The 19,714-nt window shown below is 46.5% G+C and overlaps 1 protein-coding gene across 4 annotated transcripts in view; it reads left to right on the forward strand.

Moving 5' to 3' along the window:
• The window catches only part of ITPR1 (inositol 1,4,5-trisphosphate receptor type 1), a gene marked incomplete at both ends in the record, with an annotated part of 144,712 nt that overhangs the window by 68,102 nt on the left and 56,896 nt on the right, over positions 1 to 19,714 (forward strand). The window contains 7 exons of one of the 4 annotated variants that reach the window (XM_079540213.1): positions 1,002 to 1,122; positions 1,735 to 1,919; positions 3,034 to 3,182; positions 4,114 to 4,225; positions 7,380 to 7,409; positions 15,345 to 15,380; positions 16,983 to 17,036. In XM_079540213.1, the coding sequence (XP_079396339.1) occupies positions 1,002 to 1,122; positions 1,735 to 1,919; positions 3,034 to 3,182; positions 4,114 to 4,225; positions 7,380 to 7,409; positions 15,345 to 15,380; positions 16,983 to 17,036 (687 nt within the window). The remainder of the gene's footprint in view (positions 1 to 1,001; positions 1,123 to 1,734; positions 1,920 to 3,033; positions 3,183 to 4,113; positions 4,226 to 7,379; positions 7,410 to 15,344; positions 15,381 to 16,982; positions 17,037 to 19,714) is intronic. The other 3 variants (XM_079540216.1, XM_079540214.1, XM_079540215.1) reach the window with 3 other exon arrangements.

Below are 19,714 nucleotides of genomic sequence, written 5' to 3' on the forward strand. Positions count from 1 at the left end.
TTTAATAGATGTAGTCATCTAATAGATTTGTTTTTTTCCCTCTAACTCCATTTTTTTCTTACGAACAGACACAGATCTTGACCAGAATAAAAGAGGTATTTTTTCTCTGGTTCCTAAGTCTTGTGGGCTGTGCACTGTGGTGTAGTTCACATAGCTGCTAGAAAGATGAGGTAGCTAATAGGTAGTGGGATGTGGGTATTCCCCTCTCAGGAAGAGTTCATTTGAAACATTTTAAATACTCTTTCTTCTCTAGGCAAAATAAACGAATTGCTATAGAAAGTAATTATTATACAAAACCAAGTGGGAGTTCTGATTGATACAGTTGGGATGTTGCAGAGATGAAAGAGCAAAGCTCATGTGCATTTGTGTGTCAGATAGCTCACCTATCTGCAGTGACAGATCACTGTGCAAAGTACAGGGCTAAAAACCACACGTTAATTTTGGCTGCTCTATAACAACTGGGATGATTTACCACTAACTACTACCTATGTTCAAAATAACAAATACCCAGCTGGTTTCTTCAGTAAATGAGGTACCAGGTGATATTTGAAGTGATGAGTTTTCAGCTCTGCAGCTGTGCTGTCGTTTACCCCAGAGCCAAGTCCCATTTACCTGTGGGCTGTTGAGTCAGTTGCTGGTCAGTGCGAAAGGAAGAACCTCCGTGTGCCAGGCTTGCTGATAACTCTGATTAAACAGATTAAGATTACTGCTTATTTCCTTTGCTTAGTCAGTCTTCAATTACTAAAGCTTTATGCTTTAGAAGCTGTCTATTTAGTATTTCCCTTCCAGCCCTTGCTCCCACCCTCTCCATTCGGTTGCTGATGGTGTGGTAGATATGCTGCCTATGCAGTATATTGTGTAACTAAAGGATGCAGACCAGCTGGAAATGAGTGGTGTGCAAGAAGTCATGGTTGAAGCTGGAAACCAGTGTTACCTCAAGTTGATTCTGGCACATCTCAGGATGATGTGATGCTTGATTTTTCTTTCGTCTTGTGTTCCAGACTCGACAGCCTGTGTTTGTACAGTTGCTGCAAGGTGTGTTCAGAGTTTACCATTGCAACTGGTTGATGCCAAGCCAAAAGGCATCAGTGGAAAGCTGCATTCGGGTGCTCTCAGATGTAGGTAAGACATGGATGCAATCAGATCTCAGTGCTGCAAACATGGTCTTGTGTTTGCTGCTCACGTGTCGTCCCTCCCAAAACAAAGCTCAGCTTCTTGCTGGCGCAGTTTGCAGCTAATTCAGAGCCAAGTTGCCCTGCAAAGCCAGAATTGTGCCCATAGATTGCCACGGCTGAGCAATAGGTGTTGTCACAATAACCTGAAGAGCTTTCTTGGTTTAACCTCGGAGCTCTCTGTAATCCTGTTGATCTGTGACTGGGAAATGGTCCATCTAGAGTTTTGTAGCACTCCTCCCAGTAATTTGCTCTGCTTTGAGTAGCAAAAAGAATAATTTGTACTGGATATGCAGCCAAATTCTGTTGGGTAGGTGCACGTGTGTGCTAGCATGGGATTAATGTGTGTCTAAAGATGTACTCCTATTCACACAGTTTGAGTAAACAGCTCAGAATTGTGAAATCCTTTAAAGTAGTGCTACAGAGAGGTCTGACCATTACACAGTTGCATAGTTTAAAGTGCAAACCAGGCAGGTTGCAGAAAGAACTGCAAGCAGAGCCTGTCTTGTTCTTGCACTGATTGTAATACATGGGCTAAAGGAACCTCTACTTGTTGTTGCAGCAAAAAGCCGAGCCATTGCAATTCCTGTGGACTTGGACAGTCAGGTCAACAATCTCTTCCTGAAATCTCACAATATTGTGCAGAAGACTGCAATGAACTGGCGAATGACTGCAAGGAATGCTGCCCGCAGAGATTCAGTGCTTGCTGCTTCCAGGGATTATCGAAACATAATTGAAAGATTACAGGTGACTGTGCAGCACCCCTTCCTCCTTTGATAAGCACCTGTGTATTTACATGGAAGGAGGAATTCTCTAAGTAAAACAGTGCTTGGGAATTGCCTAGTCAGAATGCTCTGTGGTTAACAAGTTTAGCTGATGCTGAATGTAATCCTGTGCATAAAATCAAACGTAGAGCATCGTATAAGGAAACAGAATTGAATGTACACTTAATGAATAGAGAAGCTTTACTCCCTTAGGAGGGGATAGCATTTAAAGTTACTGGTACTTGAAAGATTGTTGTTCCACCATCTGTTAGGAACAAAGCATTCCTTTGGTTAGAGAGGACATTTTCACTGTCACAGCCTTCCAGACCCCTTGAGTGCATTGCTCTTTGTACACCAAGCCCCTCAGTGCAGTGAAAGGTGCCACAGACCTGCATGGAAGCACTGCAGAGCTTGAAATGAATGGGTGCATTGCTTTCCTGTGACACGGTTGCATCCAGAGTCATTTTCCTGAGGTGTGCTGGCATCCCCACTGTTTCTGCTAAAAAGCAAGACTTAGAAATAATGCTTTGTGTTAGAAATAGGGACTGTTTTAGCTATATTCTATGCTCAGACCAGTAGGTGGTTCAGTAAAACCTTTCTCATACTGAAGGAAATACATTATCTTAAACTATGTGTTTTTCCTTTGAAGATTCATCCTATGCTCAAAACCTTTTTATAGCAAACAGTGCTAACTAACTTTATGTTAATTTAGTACCCAATGTAAAAACTGTGCCCAGCCCATTCTCACTGAAATGGTTTGTCCCTCTCTATCCAATCCCTTCTGTTCTTTTCAATGCGATTAAACTTTTCCTCTCTGCCTTCGCATGTATCTCAGTGTTTTCCGAGTGCTGAAGTGTTGGCATGAACGTGCTTTTGTTGTCAGGTAGCTGCAGCTTTCCAAACATGAGTGAAAAGGCAAGAATCCCATTTATGCATAATTTTAAGTGGTACTTCTTATGCTTATGCATACTGATAAAACTACCTGAGAGTGTGCAGGCAGGACAGAACTAACTGTTCAGCTCCTCTTTTGCAGCTTGTAGAATTAATTTGTATATAACTATATACGTGGTTAATTATTGTGTCTCAATATGATCTAGGACATTGTATCAGCTTTAGAGGATCGTTTACGTCCTCTTGTCCAAGCAGAGTTGTCTGTACTGGTAGATGTGCTTCACAGACCTGAACTGCTCTTCCCAGAGAACACAGACGCAAGGAGGAAATGTGAAAGTGGAGGTTTCATTTGCAAGTAAGTTGTCCTGAAATCTGACGTGTTGGGAGGTTTGTAGTATTTTGCTGTTTACCATTTTCACCCCGTGCTCCATGGAGGGGTGTGCTCTTGCCCAGCTTTGTGCTGGCATTTCTTGCTATGGTGAACAGTGCTTGTCGTCTGGGGGAGGGCGAGCTCCTGGAGTGGGGGAAAGGCTGGTGTGCTCCTAGAGCTGGTATTTAGGAGTCTATTTGCTGAATTATATATAGCACCTATAAATGAGGATGCAATTTTGAACTGACTCTTGTCTTTGACCTCAATGATGTTTGCAAGGCACTTGTCCTTGCAGCTCTTGATGCTGGGGAACTGTGTCAAAATCAATTGTTATCTCATGCATCACATAACTCAGATGCCCGAGTTTGGAGTGAAGGAAGGGAAGAGATTACAGGGTCATTTGGAGGGCAGTTCAGGGCAAAATCCAGGTTCTCAGATCATCTCCTGGAGAGGTGGGTTATGGACAGAGATCACAGAAACCAGGTAACTGAGTAATTAATGAATGCTGGGTAGAGTGGATTTCAAATTTCACTACTGAGGACTCCCAGTGTGTTTTCAACACAATAGCTGTGGAACAGTTTTTCTCCTTGCTGTTAGGGTTTGTTCTGAAGATTTATCAAGTCTTAAATTATATGGTGCCTTCCTCTGATTTCTTTCTGCCTGTGATCAGATGGTTTTTATCTGGTTCTCCTGCCTGCTACTCTGTACATTTCCTTCACAGCTTCACTGAAGCCCATAGTGGCTTCTGACATGTTGCTATTGAGGATATTCCCCAAACAGTTATATAATGGAGAGACAGAATTATGTTTTAATAAAACCCTGTTTGCAGCTTAAATTCAGTAAGAGAGCCACGTATCTTATCCTACTTCTAGAATGCTATTATTAAAACGAACTGTAATTGATTGTTTATTTTCAGATTAATAAAGCATACTAAACAGCTGCTAGAGGAGAATGAAGAGAAACTGTGTATTAAAGTATTACAGACACTCAGGGAAATGATGACCAAAGACAGAGGCTATGGAGAAAAGGTAATGTAATTGACAGTTTGTCATTCCATGTTCAACACAGCCTTTATTATTCAGTAAAGGAGAATAAACTTCTGGCTTCTTCAAGCTGTTTTGTATGTGTAAGCATTTCTGTGCTGGAGAAGGAACAAAAAATTTTTATTCAGCTAACAACTTCAGATAGAATTGGAAAGGTTAGCCTGGTTCTGTTTTCTACTTGAAATTTGCAAGTTTAACTCCTAATTCTTGCAGTTGCTGACAGTGGTTACCTTTTAACGATGTATATAACCTCTTTATCTTTTTTTTGGGTCCAGGTCACATAGACTTGCAATGAGAGGATATTTAGTGGTTTGATTTTAATTTACATACATCTGAGTCATCATCTTGTGAGTTACAGATGGAAACTGTACAGCCACCCCTGTATTTTCCTTTCTCTTCTTTGCCTTTCCTATGTACAGTTCCTTTGTCTAGTTGAGAGGGATGTTTTCCTGTAGCTACAGACCAATTCTCTGAGTTGGAAGCGTGTGTCTATGGCAGTATGTTTGGGAATCTGGATGTTCCTGCAGTCCATTTCAAACTCCCAATCTAAAGCATCTCCTACATTTTTTAAACAACCCAGCCTGATGACATGCCACACAGCAGCACGCAGCACAGCCTCTGGGTGAATGTGCTCACCAAGAGGTCAGAGCTGGCAGCTGGGGCTGGGAAGCAGTGGTGTGGAAGGATGCTCCCTGCAGCTGGGAGCCTGTGCCTGGGAGCAGATGGTGTCTCGTGTCTGACGAGCACGTGCTGTAGGGTTTGAAGTTGCTGCACAGTGCTAGATTCACAGCCCAAAAAGGCAAAAGCTTTAGAGCTCAGACAGTTTCATAATATGAATATTAACTGTTTGTAGCTATAGCTGCAGCTGTGAGAAAGGGAGAAGCTGTGAAGGCAGAGGAAGCTTTGGCATCACCAGGTGAATGCACACCTGGGATGGCCCAGGCAACCTCTGCTGTGTCTGGCGTAGCTGGAAAGGAGGATGCAGGAGCAGAACACAGTGCTCTGCTGCCTGTTCAGCAGGAGGCTGAGACCTGGAGGAGCTGACAGAGCAAACACAACAGGGAGGCTGCACACATGTGGCTGTGCACGTGCACATGTGTGGGCTGCAACCGAGCGCACCCAGCTGAGCACGCAGCAGGGCGGGATGGAGGGAGGCTGTTAGCAAAGTGCCCAGAGGGCAGGGATGGCCAGGGCGTGCTTCCTTCCCTTGTGCTGCACCTCTCCAGATCCAGCCCGCCTCCGGGCTGTGGCTGCACATTTGTTCTGCAGTGCTGTGCTGCTAAGGAATCACCTTCACTTTGCTGTAGCAGTGTTTTTCGATAAACTCATTGACTTTGGGAAAGGGCCCTGATAAACTGCAGGGAAGAAACATGTATAGGTGGGATGAGAAAGGGGAAGCAGATCAGTACGATGAGGCAGCTGCAGCTTTCAGCTTGTTTTCCATGAATTGTCTTCCTCACAAGTGTCAGGGTCCTGTGCTGAGTCATAACCCTCTCCCTGCAAAGCCCTGAGGCAATCTGCTGACCTCTGCTCAGCCCCCTGGTACAGCTGGAAGTCTTCAGCCCCGCTGTCCGTTTATGAAGACGTGCAGTACTGTGCAGGTCAGGTCTGGCAGGGGTTGGCTGCAGCCAGCACAAGTCAGGCTGCTCCAGTGATAGGGAGCTGGGCGAGGTGATCAGGTGTTGGTTGCTGACACTTTCTCGTACCCAAAGCAAGGGGATGTAAAAGTTGAAACACAATCTCAGATTTGGTATTAATGAATTTATCAGTGTACATTCTCCCATTAAAAAACAGCCAAGAGAGGCTCTTCAAGGTCAGCTGGTGTAATATAAATGGTGCACATTATATGTGAAAAAAATAAAAGCTTCGAGTTCTTAGTGCAATATGCCAGTTGGTTTTTCTGGATGGAAACTCACAAGGGTACCTTAGAATTTTACAAACTTGGGTAAAGTGGCATCTCCAGAGGATGCAGTTGTTGGGACACACCATTCTGTTGGAGAGCCCAACGCGATTCTCAGGCTTCCAAGTGTAGAAAATGCATTACAGCAGATCAGTTACATAATGCAAAATAAGAACATCCCTTGAAGTGGAGCTCTGAATATGAGAAAGCAGCTGAGTGCTTACAGATAGACTGCTGGTGGTGTAGGGCAGCTGCTGCCTGGGTGTGAAGAGTGTAACCATGGGCTCTCCCCTGTGCTCATGTAGCTGGATTTAGTCACCACTTAAGAGGCAATGCCTTTGGTTTTGCATTCATCCTGAAGTGTAAGAAGAAGGAAGAGAATCTTATCTGCCCATTCTAAAGCAAGGAGGCCCAGAGGCAGGCAGCAGATCTCAGTGCTGTGAGCAGCGTGCCGACCATCCCCGCTGTGCAGCTGGAGGTGAGGGGTTGCTGCAAGCAGTGCCCAGCAGCAGTGGAGCTCAGGGCCAGTTTGGGCACAGCGTGCAGTTCTGCTGGCGTGCTGAGTGCTGCTCCTGGAACAGTCTGATTTATAGAAGGCCCCACTCCTCCTCTCCCACTGAATCTTCCAGCACAAACAGAAGCGCCTCACCCTCCTGGCCCGTGTGCTGGCCCTTCCGGAGGTGGAAGCGTAGAGCACAGCGCTGCCTCATCCCATTAGCTGAGACCTTCATTAAACAGCTGGGATTCCTCTGCAGCATGCAAAAAGCGTGGTGAGAGCACAGATGCACAGAAGCCTGTGGGAAGGCTCGAAGCTTTCCATATTGCTGAAGGCTCCTGCTCTTGGCACGCGCTCAGGCGTTCCCGGCGATGCGGAGTGCACCGCAGTGAGTTTGGTATGCTGAAAGCTCTGCTCCATTGACAGTGTAGGCTAGACCCACGTTTCTTACTGAGCTGAAACATGTCATTCACGCACCTCGTCCTGCTGCCTAGCAGATGATGAGCTCAGCTCTCCAGTTGTTAGATTTCAGAATTCTGCTCCTGTTCCAAACTGGAAACCCGGCTGCCGGCCTCCCAGCTCAGCTGCCCTCACATGCCTGGGGCAAAGCAATGCTGTGAAATAAGCACAATGTTGGGCTATGGTGTCAGTGTTAAATGATTGATAGGATCCTAATGTAAGATTTGTTTGTAATTTCTCTTACTAATGCTTGCTTTCAATTCTTCCCCTCTTTTTTTTCCCAGCAGATTACCATTGAATTGGATAATGCTGAGGTTTTAATTTTATTTCTCTTCTCCGGTGTTGTTTGTATGGTGTTTGTTTCTTGAGCAGCCTGTGACCTGTCCTGTTGTCTCCAGCCCTGTATGCCTGTGTTAGTGCAGTAGTGGAGATCTCAGTCCGCCATGTGTCTATAGTGGGAATAGTTACCATAACTAATTCCATGTGTCGCAGCTTGCAGCATCAGCCCAAACACTGTTAGAATTCCTGGCAGTCTTCTGGTGCCATAGGAGCTCTCCTCAAGTCTGGGACCATCTCTGAGTGCCTCTGGAGCACTAACTGCTGTGAGCACTGTCAAAGCATCGGCCTTCAGCTGCAATGAAGCACTGAAAACTGTGATCAGGTTCTGTCAGCTCTTTGGAAGGACAAATGTTTTAGTGGTGTTAGCAGGGAAAGTGGAAGAAGCTGGGAGGCTGTGGGAGCAGCCCCTGCCTGAGCTGCGTGGCTGTGGGACGTGGACTGTTCCCAAGGAGCAGCAGGAGGGCAGTGGGCACCGCTCTGTGCTGGGCCTGCTGCCGTTGTTTGCAGGCAGGAAGGCTGTGTGTGGAGAAGGGCTTTCAGTTTTACTGAAATTAGGCTTTCTGAGGACTGCAGAGGTGGCATGTTTGGGGTAAGCTGCCAAGGTCTGAGCTGCTTCTGCTGCTGCAGCTTCCTCAGGCAGACCCAAAAAGTCAGTGTGAGCACAAATATTGGGATTCTTTTTGCATAAATGTATGATGCTCAAAAGTGATGGATTAGCACCTTATTTCATTGAAATGCCAGGGAGATAGAAGCATTTTCCTCTTTTTGTTTCCTGTGTTATCTCCTAAACCGACCATTTAGAGGCAACAAAATTCAACCCTTTAAAATATTCACAGTGCTGCTCCTGTTTATTCAGTGGAAGAGATGATGAACTATAAGGCGCTTTCTGCAGAACTCCATTTGGATGCTGATCAGCTGCATTTATCTGGGTAACTTTTCTCTGAGGGAACCACATCAGATTTGAAATAGCAACTACTTTTTAAATGAGATTTTTTCCCCGTCTTACCTGGGGCTTGCATACCAGCAATGTCTCTGTGAAAAATGATCCTGCTGGCACATAAATACCTCCGTCAGGTGCTGGACCCCCAGGTTGTGCGGCGCATCCCAGAATAGCAGCAGCATTTCGTCTTGGAGAACCTTCAGACAAAACCATGAATTGTTTAATTGCAAATTAAGTCATAACATGAAACTCTTTCTCACTTCGTTTCTGGCTGCAATGCACTGCCTTTGCCTGCAATAAATCAGCCGGAGCGTGTGGAGCAATTTGGGATCTGCTCTTGAGGCTGCAGCGTTGGAATGCAGTCGCTTTGTGGTGGAGCAGCTACTGGAAGGCACAGGTGTTGGGTGTGTGGGAAGGGGATCCAGCAGGGTCTGGAAGCACTGGTGATTCCTGAAGGCAGTCCCGGCGTTGCCTTTTTCAGCTTGTCACCCCTGGCCATGGTGCACGTGTGTGACAAAAAACACAGCAATCTCTAGTGGCAGCAGAGCTAATAAATGCCCTCCCTGCCTAACTCTGCATTATGTAATTTTTCTGACCAGCTGAAGTGCTCCTTATTCGCTCAGGGTAAGACTCCACTAATATAACTCCTAAAATAACTGAGGGCAGAGCTGCCTGATTTCTGAGGGCTCCTGTGATGGTACGAGCAGTCTGAGCTTCACATCCTCCACTTGCTTCCTGTGGGGCAATTTCAATGTGGGGTGTTCCAGACTCACTGAACCCCACGATGTGAAAAGGTGCATGCGTTTGTCACAGAGACTTGTGGCAGGAAGAGAACAGGAGCTGCAGCCCCTGCTAGCATTTGAGGGCGAAGAAAGGGAGTGCCTTTCTCAGCAGGTGAATAACTCTGGAATCCACCGTGGGGCAGGAAATCCCCTGCAGGGCAGGAAGGATCAGCAGCGCGGTGCGAGGCGTGCTGGCAGTGCAGGAGCGAGCACTGCTTTGATCCCACTGCCTTCACTTGGCCTGGTTCTGTGCTCTCTGCTGAGGGATTTATCCTGAGATTGCTTTCAGCATTGCTGCTAGGAAGAAGGGACAGGAAGGAGCTGGAGTTCTCCCACGGAGAACTGGTGGAGTTCTTAAGCTTTTGTAGATGTTTTTCAAGCTCTCCAGCATCCAGTACTGCAGCAGGGTTCATGCAGGATTCTTTTGAGGAGAGGGATTACGATGCGTTAAGAAGGAAAGCAATTCTTGCAATATTTCCAAAGATTTCAGGTTCCTGTAGAGCTGTAGACCTAGAGCTGTAGGGATAGGATCTGTATGAGACTGGCTTAAAACGAAGAACAGAAGAGGTATCTTAAGGTTGAGGAGAAACAAGATTTGCTTTGATAAAAATAAAAGCCACGGCAACCCATAGCCAGAGCCTGGGGATTGCTTTGCTCACAGCCTGCCCTGGGGCTGGGGCTCAGGCAGGGGCTGCAGAGCTTGGAGCCTCAGCTCTGTGCGAGTGCCTTGAGCAATAGAGATGCCCGCCTCCAGCCTTGGGGTTCATGGTCTCTGTAAAAGCCCTTGGGCTGAGCCTTTTCTAATGTACTCCTCTCAGGGTTGCTCTGCTGCGTTTTTATTTCTGGGGAAGCTGCCAGCAAGACCAACCTAAATTTTTCTTAAGTGCCACCGGGTGTGAAACTGTGCCCAGCAGTGATAACAAAGTTGTTGTGTCTGGTTACAATAAGCTTGCTTTTAATTAGATCCCCAACCCATCCAGAAGCCAAAATCCAATGATAAGTGTGGGTTCTGCAGTTCCAAACCCGAGCTGCGAGCACCAGGCTGCACCCTGGGCTCCCCTTGGCCCCAGTGGACGGCTGTGCTGCACTGAAGTGCAGGTGTCCTGAAGGAGCACGTGAATCTCGTTGATTAAAAAGGTGAGTAGTCTGAGTGCTGACCTGCAGGTGGCATGCTCAGGATGCTGAATGTGACTGGGAGATGTCCTACTTTTTTTTTTTTTTTTCCCCTCTCCCCTCCCAGCCACATTGCAGCGAACTGCTCCATTGGGCACCTGCCAACATTCAAGCAGCAGTTACATAAGAACAGCTTTTTTTCCTGGAATTTAGGCTCGCTGCTGATGTGTGACCTTCAGCAGTAATTGCCAATAAAGGCGGTGGAGCTGTTTACAGTGCCTCGGGTCCGTGGCTGCCAGCAGCCGACCCTGTGCTGGTGGCTGTGGCAATGGCTGCCTTGCAGCCCCATGGCTGCAGTGGAGTGAGGACAGGCAGCTCCAGCACGCTGCTGTGGGGCTGTGCTCCTGGTGCTGCCCCCACGGATGGCCTGAGAGACCCAGCCCTGCACCCGCGACAACCTGAGTTTCCATTTGGTGCTGAGGATGTTTAGGACTTGAAGGAAACTAACGGAACTGAGTATGCCTCCTTTTCATCAATTTATCTTTTAATTCACTAACAGGCTGCCTAGAGAGCTGTGGGTGCTCTGTCCCTGGAGGGGCCCAAGGCCTGAGCTGCCAGAGGCACCCAGCCCACACAGGGGTTGGAACTGGCAAGTCCTAAAGGTTCCTTCCAAAAAACAATCATCACCAAATTACATCTTTAAGCCCACTCCATATAGTTTTGATGTTGTGGGTTTGTTTTTTTTTTTTTTTTCCCCTCTTCGCTTTGGTCTTAAGGTTTCACATAGGTGGAGAGGGAACTCAAAATCCTGGCACAAAGGGATGGACTGAAGCGACCTCCACGATGCTGTTCATCAGTGATGAACTGTGAAGCTGAGCGGAGTGCACAATATAGGCCATGTTGTGCATATATGATTACTGAAATTGGAAAAATTATTAACCTCTTAAGTGCTGAGGGGATGCATTTTTAAATTGTTTTCCTCGCAGGGAGAGCTTGTGCCAAGGTCATCTCTGTGTATTTTGCTCTTAGACAGTGCTTCACTTGTTATGTCTCCAGGAGAGGAAATGCAGGCTCTCATAAATTTTTGTGGGCTGCTTTATATTTTTTTTCCTTCGGAGATCCTGCAATCTTTGGACTGTTTTTATTGCACAAACTGGAACTGGAATTGGTAAGCTCTCCGGAAAAGGAGACTGGAACACTTCTACTTGTTTGTAAAAAGAAAAAGAAAAAATGGCACCATCTGACTGCTTAATTAAAACTACTAATGCAGAATTTGTAGAGGAGATGGAGATGGCAGAGCTGGTAAGAGCTGCGCCGCCCCAACTCTTCTTGGTTCTACATGGGAACAGTGTTGGCCTTACATAGGAGACTTAGCACGTAACCTATGCAGAGCTGTCAGTTATTTCTGAGGACTTAGGAAGGACAGCTATACAACTGGTTCTCTTGTCTGTTGTCGTGAGTCAGAATAGCTGGTAGAATGACAACGTTTTGCTTTTGCTCTGTGTGTTTCAAGAGCTGCACAGATGTATTTCAGAGAGAGAACAGAGGCTCAGGAGAAAGGAGAAGTGCGGGGAAGGACTGGCAGGGCAGCGCCTGCATCCAGCTGGAGCTCTGCCTGGGCAGGAGCTGAGGAGCAGAGTTAGGGCAGAGAAAGCAGGGCAGTCGGCTGCTAAGCTGCATCTGACATCTTCGCTCTATTTCTTGATACCTGCATATCCACCCTAGCTATCAGAGGCCTGAGTGACACTGGATGTGTCTCTAGTTGTTTTTCCCCCCTATTACTTCTTTCTCTGCCAAGTCTCTTCTCACCACCCTGATAATGAGATGCCATACACACAGATTTCAGGACCAGGAGGCACTGCTCTGTCATTTAACCCAACGTCCTGTGCAGCACAGGGCAGCTCCCAGTTCCTCCTGCACCATGCTGTTAATGTGGTCCACTCCACAGTGCTCAGCATTGGTCCTGAATGCTGCTCACTACAGATGTTAGTTCATATTGCTCTGCACTGCTTGATCCCTTCCGTGTCTGGTTGAGACCTGGAAACGACCCAGAAGAGACACAGCGTGGTTTGGAAAATGTAATCTACTCGTGCAAATTGCACAGCCCAGGTTTGCCACCTGCCAGTCTTCTGAAGTTAGAAGTGTCCAGGACTGGAAGAGGCTTTCTGCTTGCAAGTATTTTGGGGTCAAAATCCTGAAGTTCAGCAGGGCTGAAGAAAAGAGGATCTGTTTTTTGTTTTGGAAGTGTTTGTATGCGTGTGCTCACAAATGTGTGCAGCCTTTCCTGATACAACTGTTTTCCGGCCATTTTTGACCTAACGAAGTGAGGTGCTTCCTATCCTGTGCTGCTGAAGGCGTTATTTGGAGGAGACCCCGTCTGCACGAATGGGAACCTCTGCCTGCCTTTTAAATGTGCTTAAGGCATTTTCACTGCTTCTGTGCTGCACTGTTACTCATTGTTGGGTTTAAAAAAATTAATGAGAAAACTAATCTTGAGGCTTTAAACCTAAATGAAAGTCTGTATTTCCTCAAACCATTTTCCTTTTTTTTTTTTTTTTTTTTTTTTACCTGCAGTGCTGGGTGCTTGAATCCTTAATTTAATTTTATTTTTTTTAAGCAAATGAAAATGAAACTTTCATACCTTTCTATAAGCAAGAAAGAAAGGACCAGAACTTCTTCCATACATCAGTAGGTCGAGACGTAACAAGTTCAGGCTTGAGCTGTCAGTGCTGTGGTGGTTTCTGAGGTGGACACATCCACTGTTGAGTCAGATAAAAACAGCCCTGGGAAACACGCACAGCCCGTGCTGGGGAAATGGATGGTACAGGCGGTACAGTCACCGACGGGTCAAATGAAATGCAGTCCTCCTGTTATGGCTAATGATGAGTGGTTTACTTGCCAGCCTTGTAGGAATGGAAACTTAAAAGGAAGAGGGGTTTTTCTGTACAGCAAGTGGAAAGGAACTTTTACTGCTGCTGGTGAAAAGGCACGGCGTTGCGCCCTGCCTCTGCTGCTCATTGCCTTCCAGCTGACAGCTCTCAGCGCGGTGCCCTGCAGCTCTGGGCCCTGTGACCCTTCCCAGAGCCACTGCATTTCTTCTGGGTGGAGAACTGAGGGATAATGAGGCATGGGGAGTTTAGCAAAATGAATGCTTCCATCTGCATTCCCTTTTCTTGTACAGCATAAGCGAGTGCTTTGCTTTTGCAGTACTGAGGGTAGTGTGAAGCAGTGTGCGGTAGCTCAATAATTCTTTGCTGTTTTAACCCATTTTGTCGTGGAGAATAGTGATTTCGGTATTTGGAGTGTATTTTCTTACTGAAAGATGGCTGAAGGCCATGGTAATGTGAAATGATCGCTGGAGCCCTGCCAAGGCCTGCAGCTTCTGCTTGCAGATGAGTTTGTGAGGCTGGTCCTGACACGCTGAGCTGTGCACACGTGCTGTCTGGGCTGAAGTGGGAAGGTAAAGGAATTTGTTCTTCAGTCTGAGTTGGGAAGATCAAATTGATTTCGTGCTCATTCTTCATCTCTACTGATTTTCAGCCCCAAAGCATCCATGCAGGTTTTATTAACTGGGGCTTATCATGGTATTAGCCTGAGCTTTTGTTTGGAACCTGAAATCCAGTTGTAGTCGTGTCCACTTGGCCTCCCAGCTTCTGTCTCCGTTGGAAGGAAGGTGCCCAATTTCCCTTGCAATGTACGTGCTGTTGCTGGTAACCCATGAAGAAGGGGGTGGTTTTTGCTCTGCCTCGGAGCAGGTTGTGCTGGTGGTGTCAGGACAATGTGCCCAGACTCACTAATGACTTGATGTAGCTTTCCCAGTATCCAGTCCACAAGCAGCCAAGGGTGTGCTCAGTGGAGCGCGCTGAGCAGGAACTGTGTGTTCCTCTGCACAAATGAGGGTCTTCCTGTTAACTTTTGGTCCTCTGGCTCAAGTACTCCCTGCTCCAAGTTAGCCAAGAAAGAAACGGTTTGCATGCTTGTGTGGTTTCCAAGAGAGGTGACAATGCAAGGAAGCGGTGTACCGAAGGCTGTGCAAAGGAGCCAGGAGGAAAGGCTATTAGGAGCAGAACAGAGTGGTTCTCCCTGCCAAGGAGCCCCTGCACGAGGAGCAGGGGAAGGGCTCACTTCATTGGCTCTCTCCTGGGAAGTGGGATCTCACCATATTTAGGCTTCGGGATCCCAGCAGTTTTCCATCCTCTGCTGTGTGTTTCCTAACTGCAGCGGATGTCGGGTTAAAGCCCTGCAGCTGCTCTCCCAGCCTGTGCCCCATTTGTCTGTCTAGTTTGTGTGCCCTCTGGGCAGATGGAGCAGTCAGCAGCGGGCTTAATTGGGTGTTGCTGCATCATCAGAGCCTGATTTCTTAGCCTCTGTTCCTGAGAGGTTAAATCAATTTGCCCACTATGAAGTAGGCAGTTCCATTTGAATGCTCAGGTCTCTGTTGTACATCTAAGTTCTTCTAGATGAAAGTTGCTTGTCTTCATCAATGTTTCAATGTGGTCAGTGTTTTTAATTTTGAGAAGTTGTTGCCGTTAAGCTTTATATTTCATTACTTGTATTTGGTACTGCATTACTTGTCTTTTATCTTAGGAAAAGTACGTTTCTAGGTTGGAATCCACAGAAAATTTTAAACTGGCATATTAAGTCTCCTAGTGATGCGTAGCATTTGCTGCTTCCCACTGGGGATGCGTGCACTGCGTTCCCGTGATGCGTGTGCTGCTGTTCTCCATGTGCACGTGGCAGATCCTGTGTGTGCAGTGTGAGCACGCTGCCCAACAGCGCAGCTCTGGGTTGAGCGCCCCGTGCACCTGCAACGATAGCTTTTAGCTCGTGCCTTTGTGCTTATGCAAAGTAGTTTGGGATGTTCAAGGTATACCTGCTCCGTTTTCAGAACTTAGGAGCATGGTGGGTGGCTGGGAGGGTGTACATGATGATTATGCCATAATTCATTTGTGATGATTCAGGTGCAGTTGGGTGGCTTGCTAGTTCCCTTCCACTAAGTGTTGACCACTAGATTTCTGTAGAGATGAAAGACTCTTGAAGAATGACTAATTTTTCTGCATTTTACTTTCAAATAGCTGCCGCAGCCTCCAGAAGCAGAAAGCTCCGTAGAGGTGTGTCACCCACCCATATTTGTGCAACTGGCAAATATAGGTGTCTTGAAGTAGTCCTGGTGGAGTGTCTTGTTGCTAGAAAAAAACTGTGAAATGTGTGTTTAAGTGGCGTAGACAGTGAAAAGTATGGTTGGAGTGCTACAGTCTGGTACAGCATCAGCAAGATACTCAGAAAATACACAAAAGCATGTAAACCAGTCCCAAATCTTTTGTTCCTGGATGAAGCTAGGCACCCAAAGGACAAGCAGCTTAATGTGTCCCGGGTAGTGCAGGCCTATCAGCTGTTGATCTTATGCTTTTAATAGAGGGGCTCTTCGAGAAGTATCTGCTGAAATCCTCCCTTGGTAGCAGCCGAAGACTTTATTTCTGTGATTCCTTGTAAGGAATTTTGTTTTCCCCTTATCTCACTTTAAAACCTCTGATAAGGAATTGGAGCTGATGAAAGAAGTTAGCAGAAGTTTCACCATTCCAGAACAGCCTGGTGTCCTGTTTGAAGGGCCGCAGTGAAATAATTAAGGCCCCTTCACTGCATGAAGATCCTCAGCTCTTTAGTGACCTGCTGTAGGCACTTTTTGTTTTTGAGACATCCCAGCATCAACTGGGATGATAAGACATAAAAATTTGTGAAATCTCAGCTCGTTTTGGAATTAGTGGGATGCCCAGAGGTTACATCAGTAGATTTTACATCTGGATCCTTTATGAGTGCAAATCCAAGTGAAACAATACAGAAATCTTAATCTAGGAGTATATTGATTCTCTGTTTGTGTTTTGAAATTACAAAGGAAAAAGTGCAGACTGTGATGCTTTAAACCTTTGTACATGCAATTTTTGTGGAATTGTATTCAAATCTAAGTTGCAGTTCTCAGTGGTCACAGAACGACTTTGAGATGCTTGGAAGATGGCTTCTGGTTTAAGATGGGTCCCTGCATAGCGTGGTTTCAGAATGTTTCAGTGTTTTCAGAATGCTTTAAAGCAACAAGAACTTGAATGTATTACTGCTTTACGAAGTGGAAGTTCCAATCTGTACTAAGTTCCCAAATATTTACTCCCTTTACATACTTCTCATCTGAAGTGAGAGAGATTTTATTTGGGAATCTACACGTGCCAAGGCGCTTTGTTTAACATATCGGTGAAGTCCTTGGCTTTGGGATGAAAAACCCATAGGTTTTGGCAAAGGCTCCCCATGATCAGATGCATTCAAGTGCCTTCACTTCCACCAGAAGTGTGTGTAGAGTGGGAAGGGAGTGTTTGTGTGTGTGTGTGCACGTGTCTATGTGTGCATGGACATAATGCATGGTCTGAGCTCTGACAAACTCTCATGTGGTACCTGTACGATTAGATAGACTTTGTGTTTCCTTTAAATCCATGAGAATGCCTTGGCACACGTGCATGCCATGTGCTCTGCTGGCCGGTGTCAGAGCAGACTGATTGAGTACTGTTGGAGCTAGGGAAGGGCTCATGTGTTGTTCAGTTTGTCAGTTGGTCTTTCTCATCTCCCCCTTGCCTTCAGCCGTGACTTCCCTTAATATTTTCCATGAGTGCAAAGATGTTAGTGTCTCTTTAGTGTTTTTCTGCTTTAAAAGGAAATTTTTACATGCACAGCAGCAGGAGCTTGATCAAAGTCTACCACAGAGGCAACTGGAGGATCATAGAAGGGTATGTACAGCAGTCAAGCGTGTTCAGAACTAATCCTCTACCTTTTCTTTGCGAACAGTGAAGTAATGTAAGACACTTCTGTGGTTATCTGCTCGTTGTCAGCCTGTTGAAGTTAGCAAGGCTAGCAGCAGTGTTTACAAAATGGGACATCTGGGCAGCTCCTGTTGTATTCTGAGGAAGGGTGAGGCTTGGCTGCCTGGGATTCAGCCTCGAATCCTGCTCTGGTCACACTTACAGCACCCAGTGGTGCCAATGGAATTTGCCTGTTTGGCCCCACCTGCCCCTTCATAAAGAAGTTGACGTCGTTAATACATGTATTAATTTCTTCTACTCTCTGCTAGGAGCAGCAACTGATAAGTGCTTCACTCTTAAACTGTATTAAAGATTTACCGTTTGAAATCATAACAGGTTTTTGATAACACCTGATCTGTGCACTGCATCTGTTTTACTGACATATGTTTAATCGTGTTTGTATGCTGCTTACTGTTGGTTTACCTTGAAGATGCGTGCAGATAAAACTGAATGCTTCTGGATTTCTTTAGGTAGCATATTTGGTTTTCCTTACTGCCACCAGACATCTGATGTGTTTGCATACTGTACACATCGCAGTGCCATAGAACTCAACACGATGGCTAGGAAGGAAAGCCCGGAGGCAGTCCCAGGAGCTGGAGTTACCCCCTGCGCTCAGGATGCGGGCAGCTCGCTAAGCAGCACTTCTTGTAGTCATATGTGTGCTCTGATCTTCATAGCATTACTACAAAGTGGTGATCTGTAGTACTGTTACCAAGGAGTAGAAACTGCTGCTTTTAAATGCCGGATGCTGAGACAGCCACTAGTCAGCTTAACAGAAAAGGCAATGGGAGAGCAGCTTGGGTTTGGCACGGGGCGCTGTGAGTATCAGGTTTCCTTTTAATCAGTACCCGTGTGGAAGGAAGATGTAGTTGAGGATTTTTTTGCCTGTCTTGGCCTTGTTCTGTCACATATCCTTCCTTACCTGCCAGACTGAGAAAGAAAGGGTGAGTAAAGCACTCCGTCATGTGCTAAATGCTGTCATGTAGTCAGTCACTTGCTCCTTGGGGATAAGTTTGCTTGAGCTTTTGAGCTAGTCTCTTGCCTCTCCTACATGTTCACAATTTGGCCCAAGCAGTGATAGGAAGCGTATGCCCTTGGAAAAGCTCTGATATTTTCTTCTCCTCTTACTTCCAAAAGAACCTTTTTTTTTTTTTTTTTTTTTTTAAACTTTTGGAAGCAGCTGGTTGGAAAGCTCTGCTAGAGTTTTTCTGACATCTCATCTCCCTGCCATTTCCCCCGTCCCCATCTGATTCCATAAAATGCAGTTCCTGTGCTGCTGCTCTCACAGTGATGGGCGGTAGGAGCAGCTCTGCTCTGCGAGCAGCACGGCTGCCAGCAGACAGCAGCAATCCCAGCCTGCTGTGGGGACACGTGGGGTCTGTTGGCCTGGGAGTGACATTAGCGGGTTGCTAGATCAGGTCCCAGCAGGCTTTTGTCTCTACAGTGTGCCGAGTACAAGGCTTCACCTAACTGACATTTTGGCTGTGCTAGCTCCATATCAAAAGCAGTCTGACCGTGGCAGTGCTGGGTCTGTATGACTTAGCTAATGCACGTCTAAGCTGTGTGCTTAAACACATTTACTTGTGTTTTAAGGGCCTCTAGTGAGAGCTGAAAAAGCAAGGCTTCACTTGCACGATAGCTAATACTCACCCCTCTATTGGATGATGACTTGAATTTATATGCAGACAACTAATTTAATTTGAAATACAACTGAAAATAAGCATCAAACGTTTTGCAAATGGAGAGGAAGATACTGTAGCTTATCCTAACAGATGTTCAAATTGAAATGATTGGTGATTAGTTCTGATCTTTGGGGCTCCTTATAAAGTCCCTTTGTCCCCTCTGTGTCGCTGGCACTGCTGCAGGCACAGCACGCGCCCAGCAGCAGAGCAGCAGCTTGCTGTTAAATAATCGCCCGCCTTCCTGAATGCACAAAGGCCTTACATAAGTCTGTCAACCCAAGTGCAGCGTTTCTGTATCTGCCTCTTGCCAGCAGTACAGCCAGCTTTTGTACAGCCCTCTCAATTACTGGGGACTCTTGCAAAGGCCGAAATGAGCACAGAGCGAGCTCTGTGGGCTAACATTTGACCTGGGAGGTGCTTTGCTCTCCCTTGACTTGTGCTGATGACAGCAGCGCGTGCTTTGTGCAGACATCCCTGGGATGTCAGGGTCACCCGAGGAGCGGCGCCCCGCGGCACTGCGCTCATGTGCTCGGCTGCTGGCTGCTGTGTGCGGTGGGAGCTGCAGGGCTGTGCCTGCAGTGGGGCTGGCAGCCCTGCAGTGACCAACGCCAGAACCGCAGGAGGGGACGGTGCTGGGGATGCGGGGTCACAGAGCTCCTTCTGATGTTAGTTTTTCTCTCGTCCTCTTCGTTCTATGCTGGCGCTGTCAACGTTCCACTTATTGACATTGAAACCTGAGACAATAATTCTTAACTAAAAAAAGAAAAAAACGAATGTAAAAAGTCTCTTAGAGTATAAAATCTGACCAGAAAGCTTTAGGATGAAACCTGGACTGCCGCCATTTGCAGCGCTAGGAACCCATAGTCTCATTGGAGACAGACGCGGTGTCCCAGGCGGCCCCGGACCGCTGGGAGGTGTGGGGTG

This window comes from Tetrao urogallus, assembly GCF_951394365.1.
Source record: "Tetrao urogallus genome assembly, chromosome: 10".
Taxonomy (NCBI): domain Eukaryota; kingdom Metazoa; phylum Chordata; class Aves; order Galliformes; family Phasianidae; genus Tetrao; species Tetrao urogallus.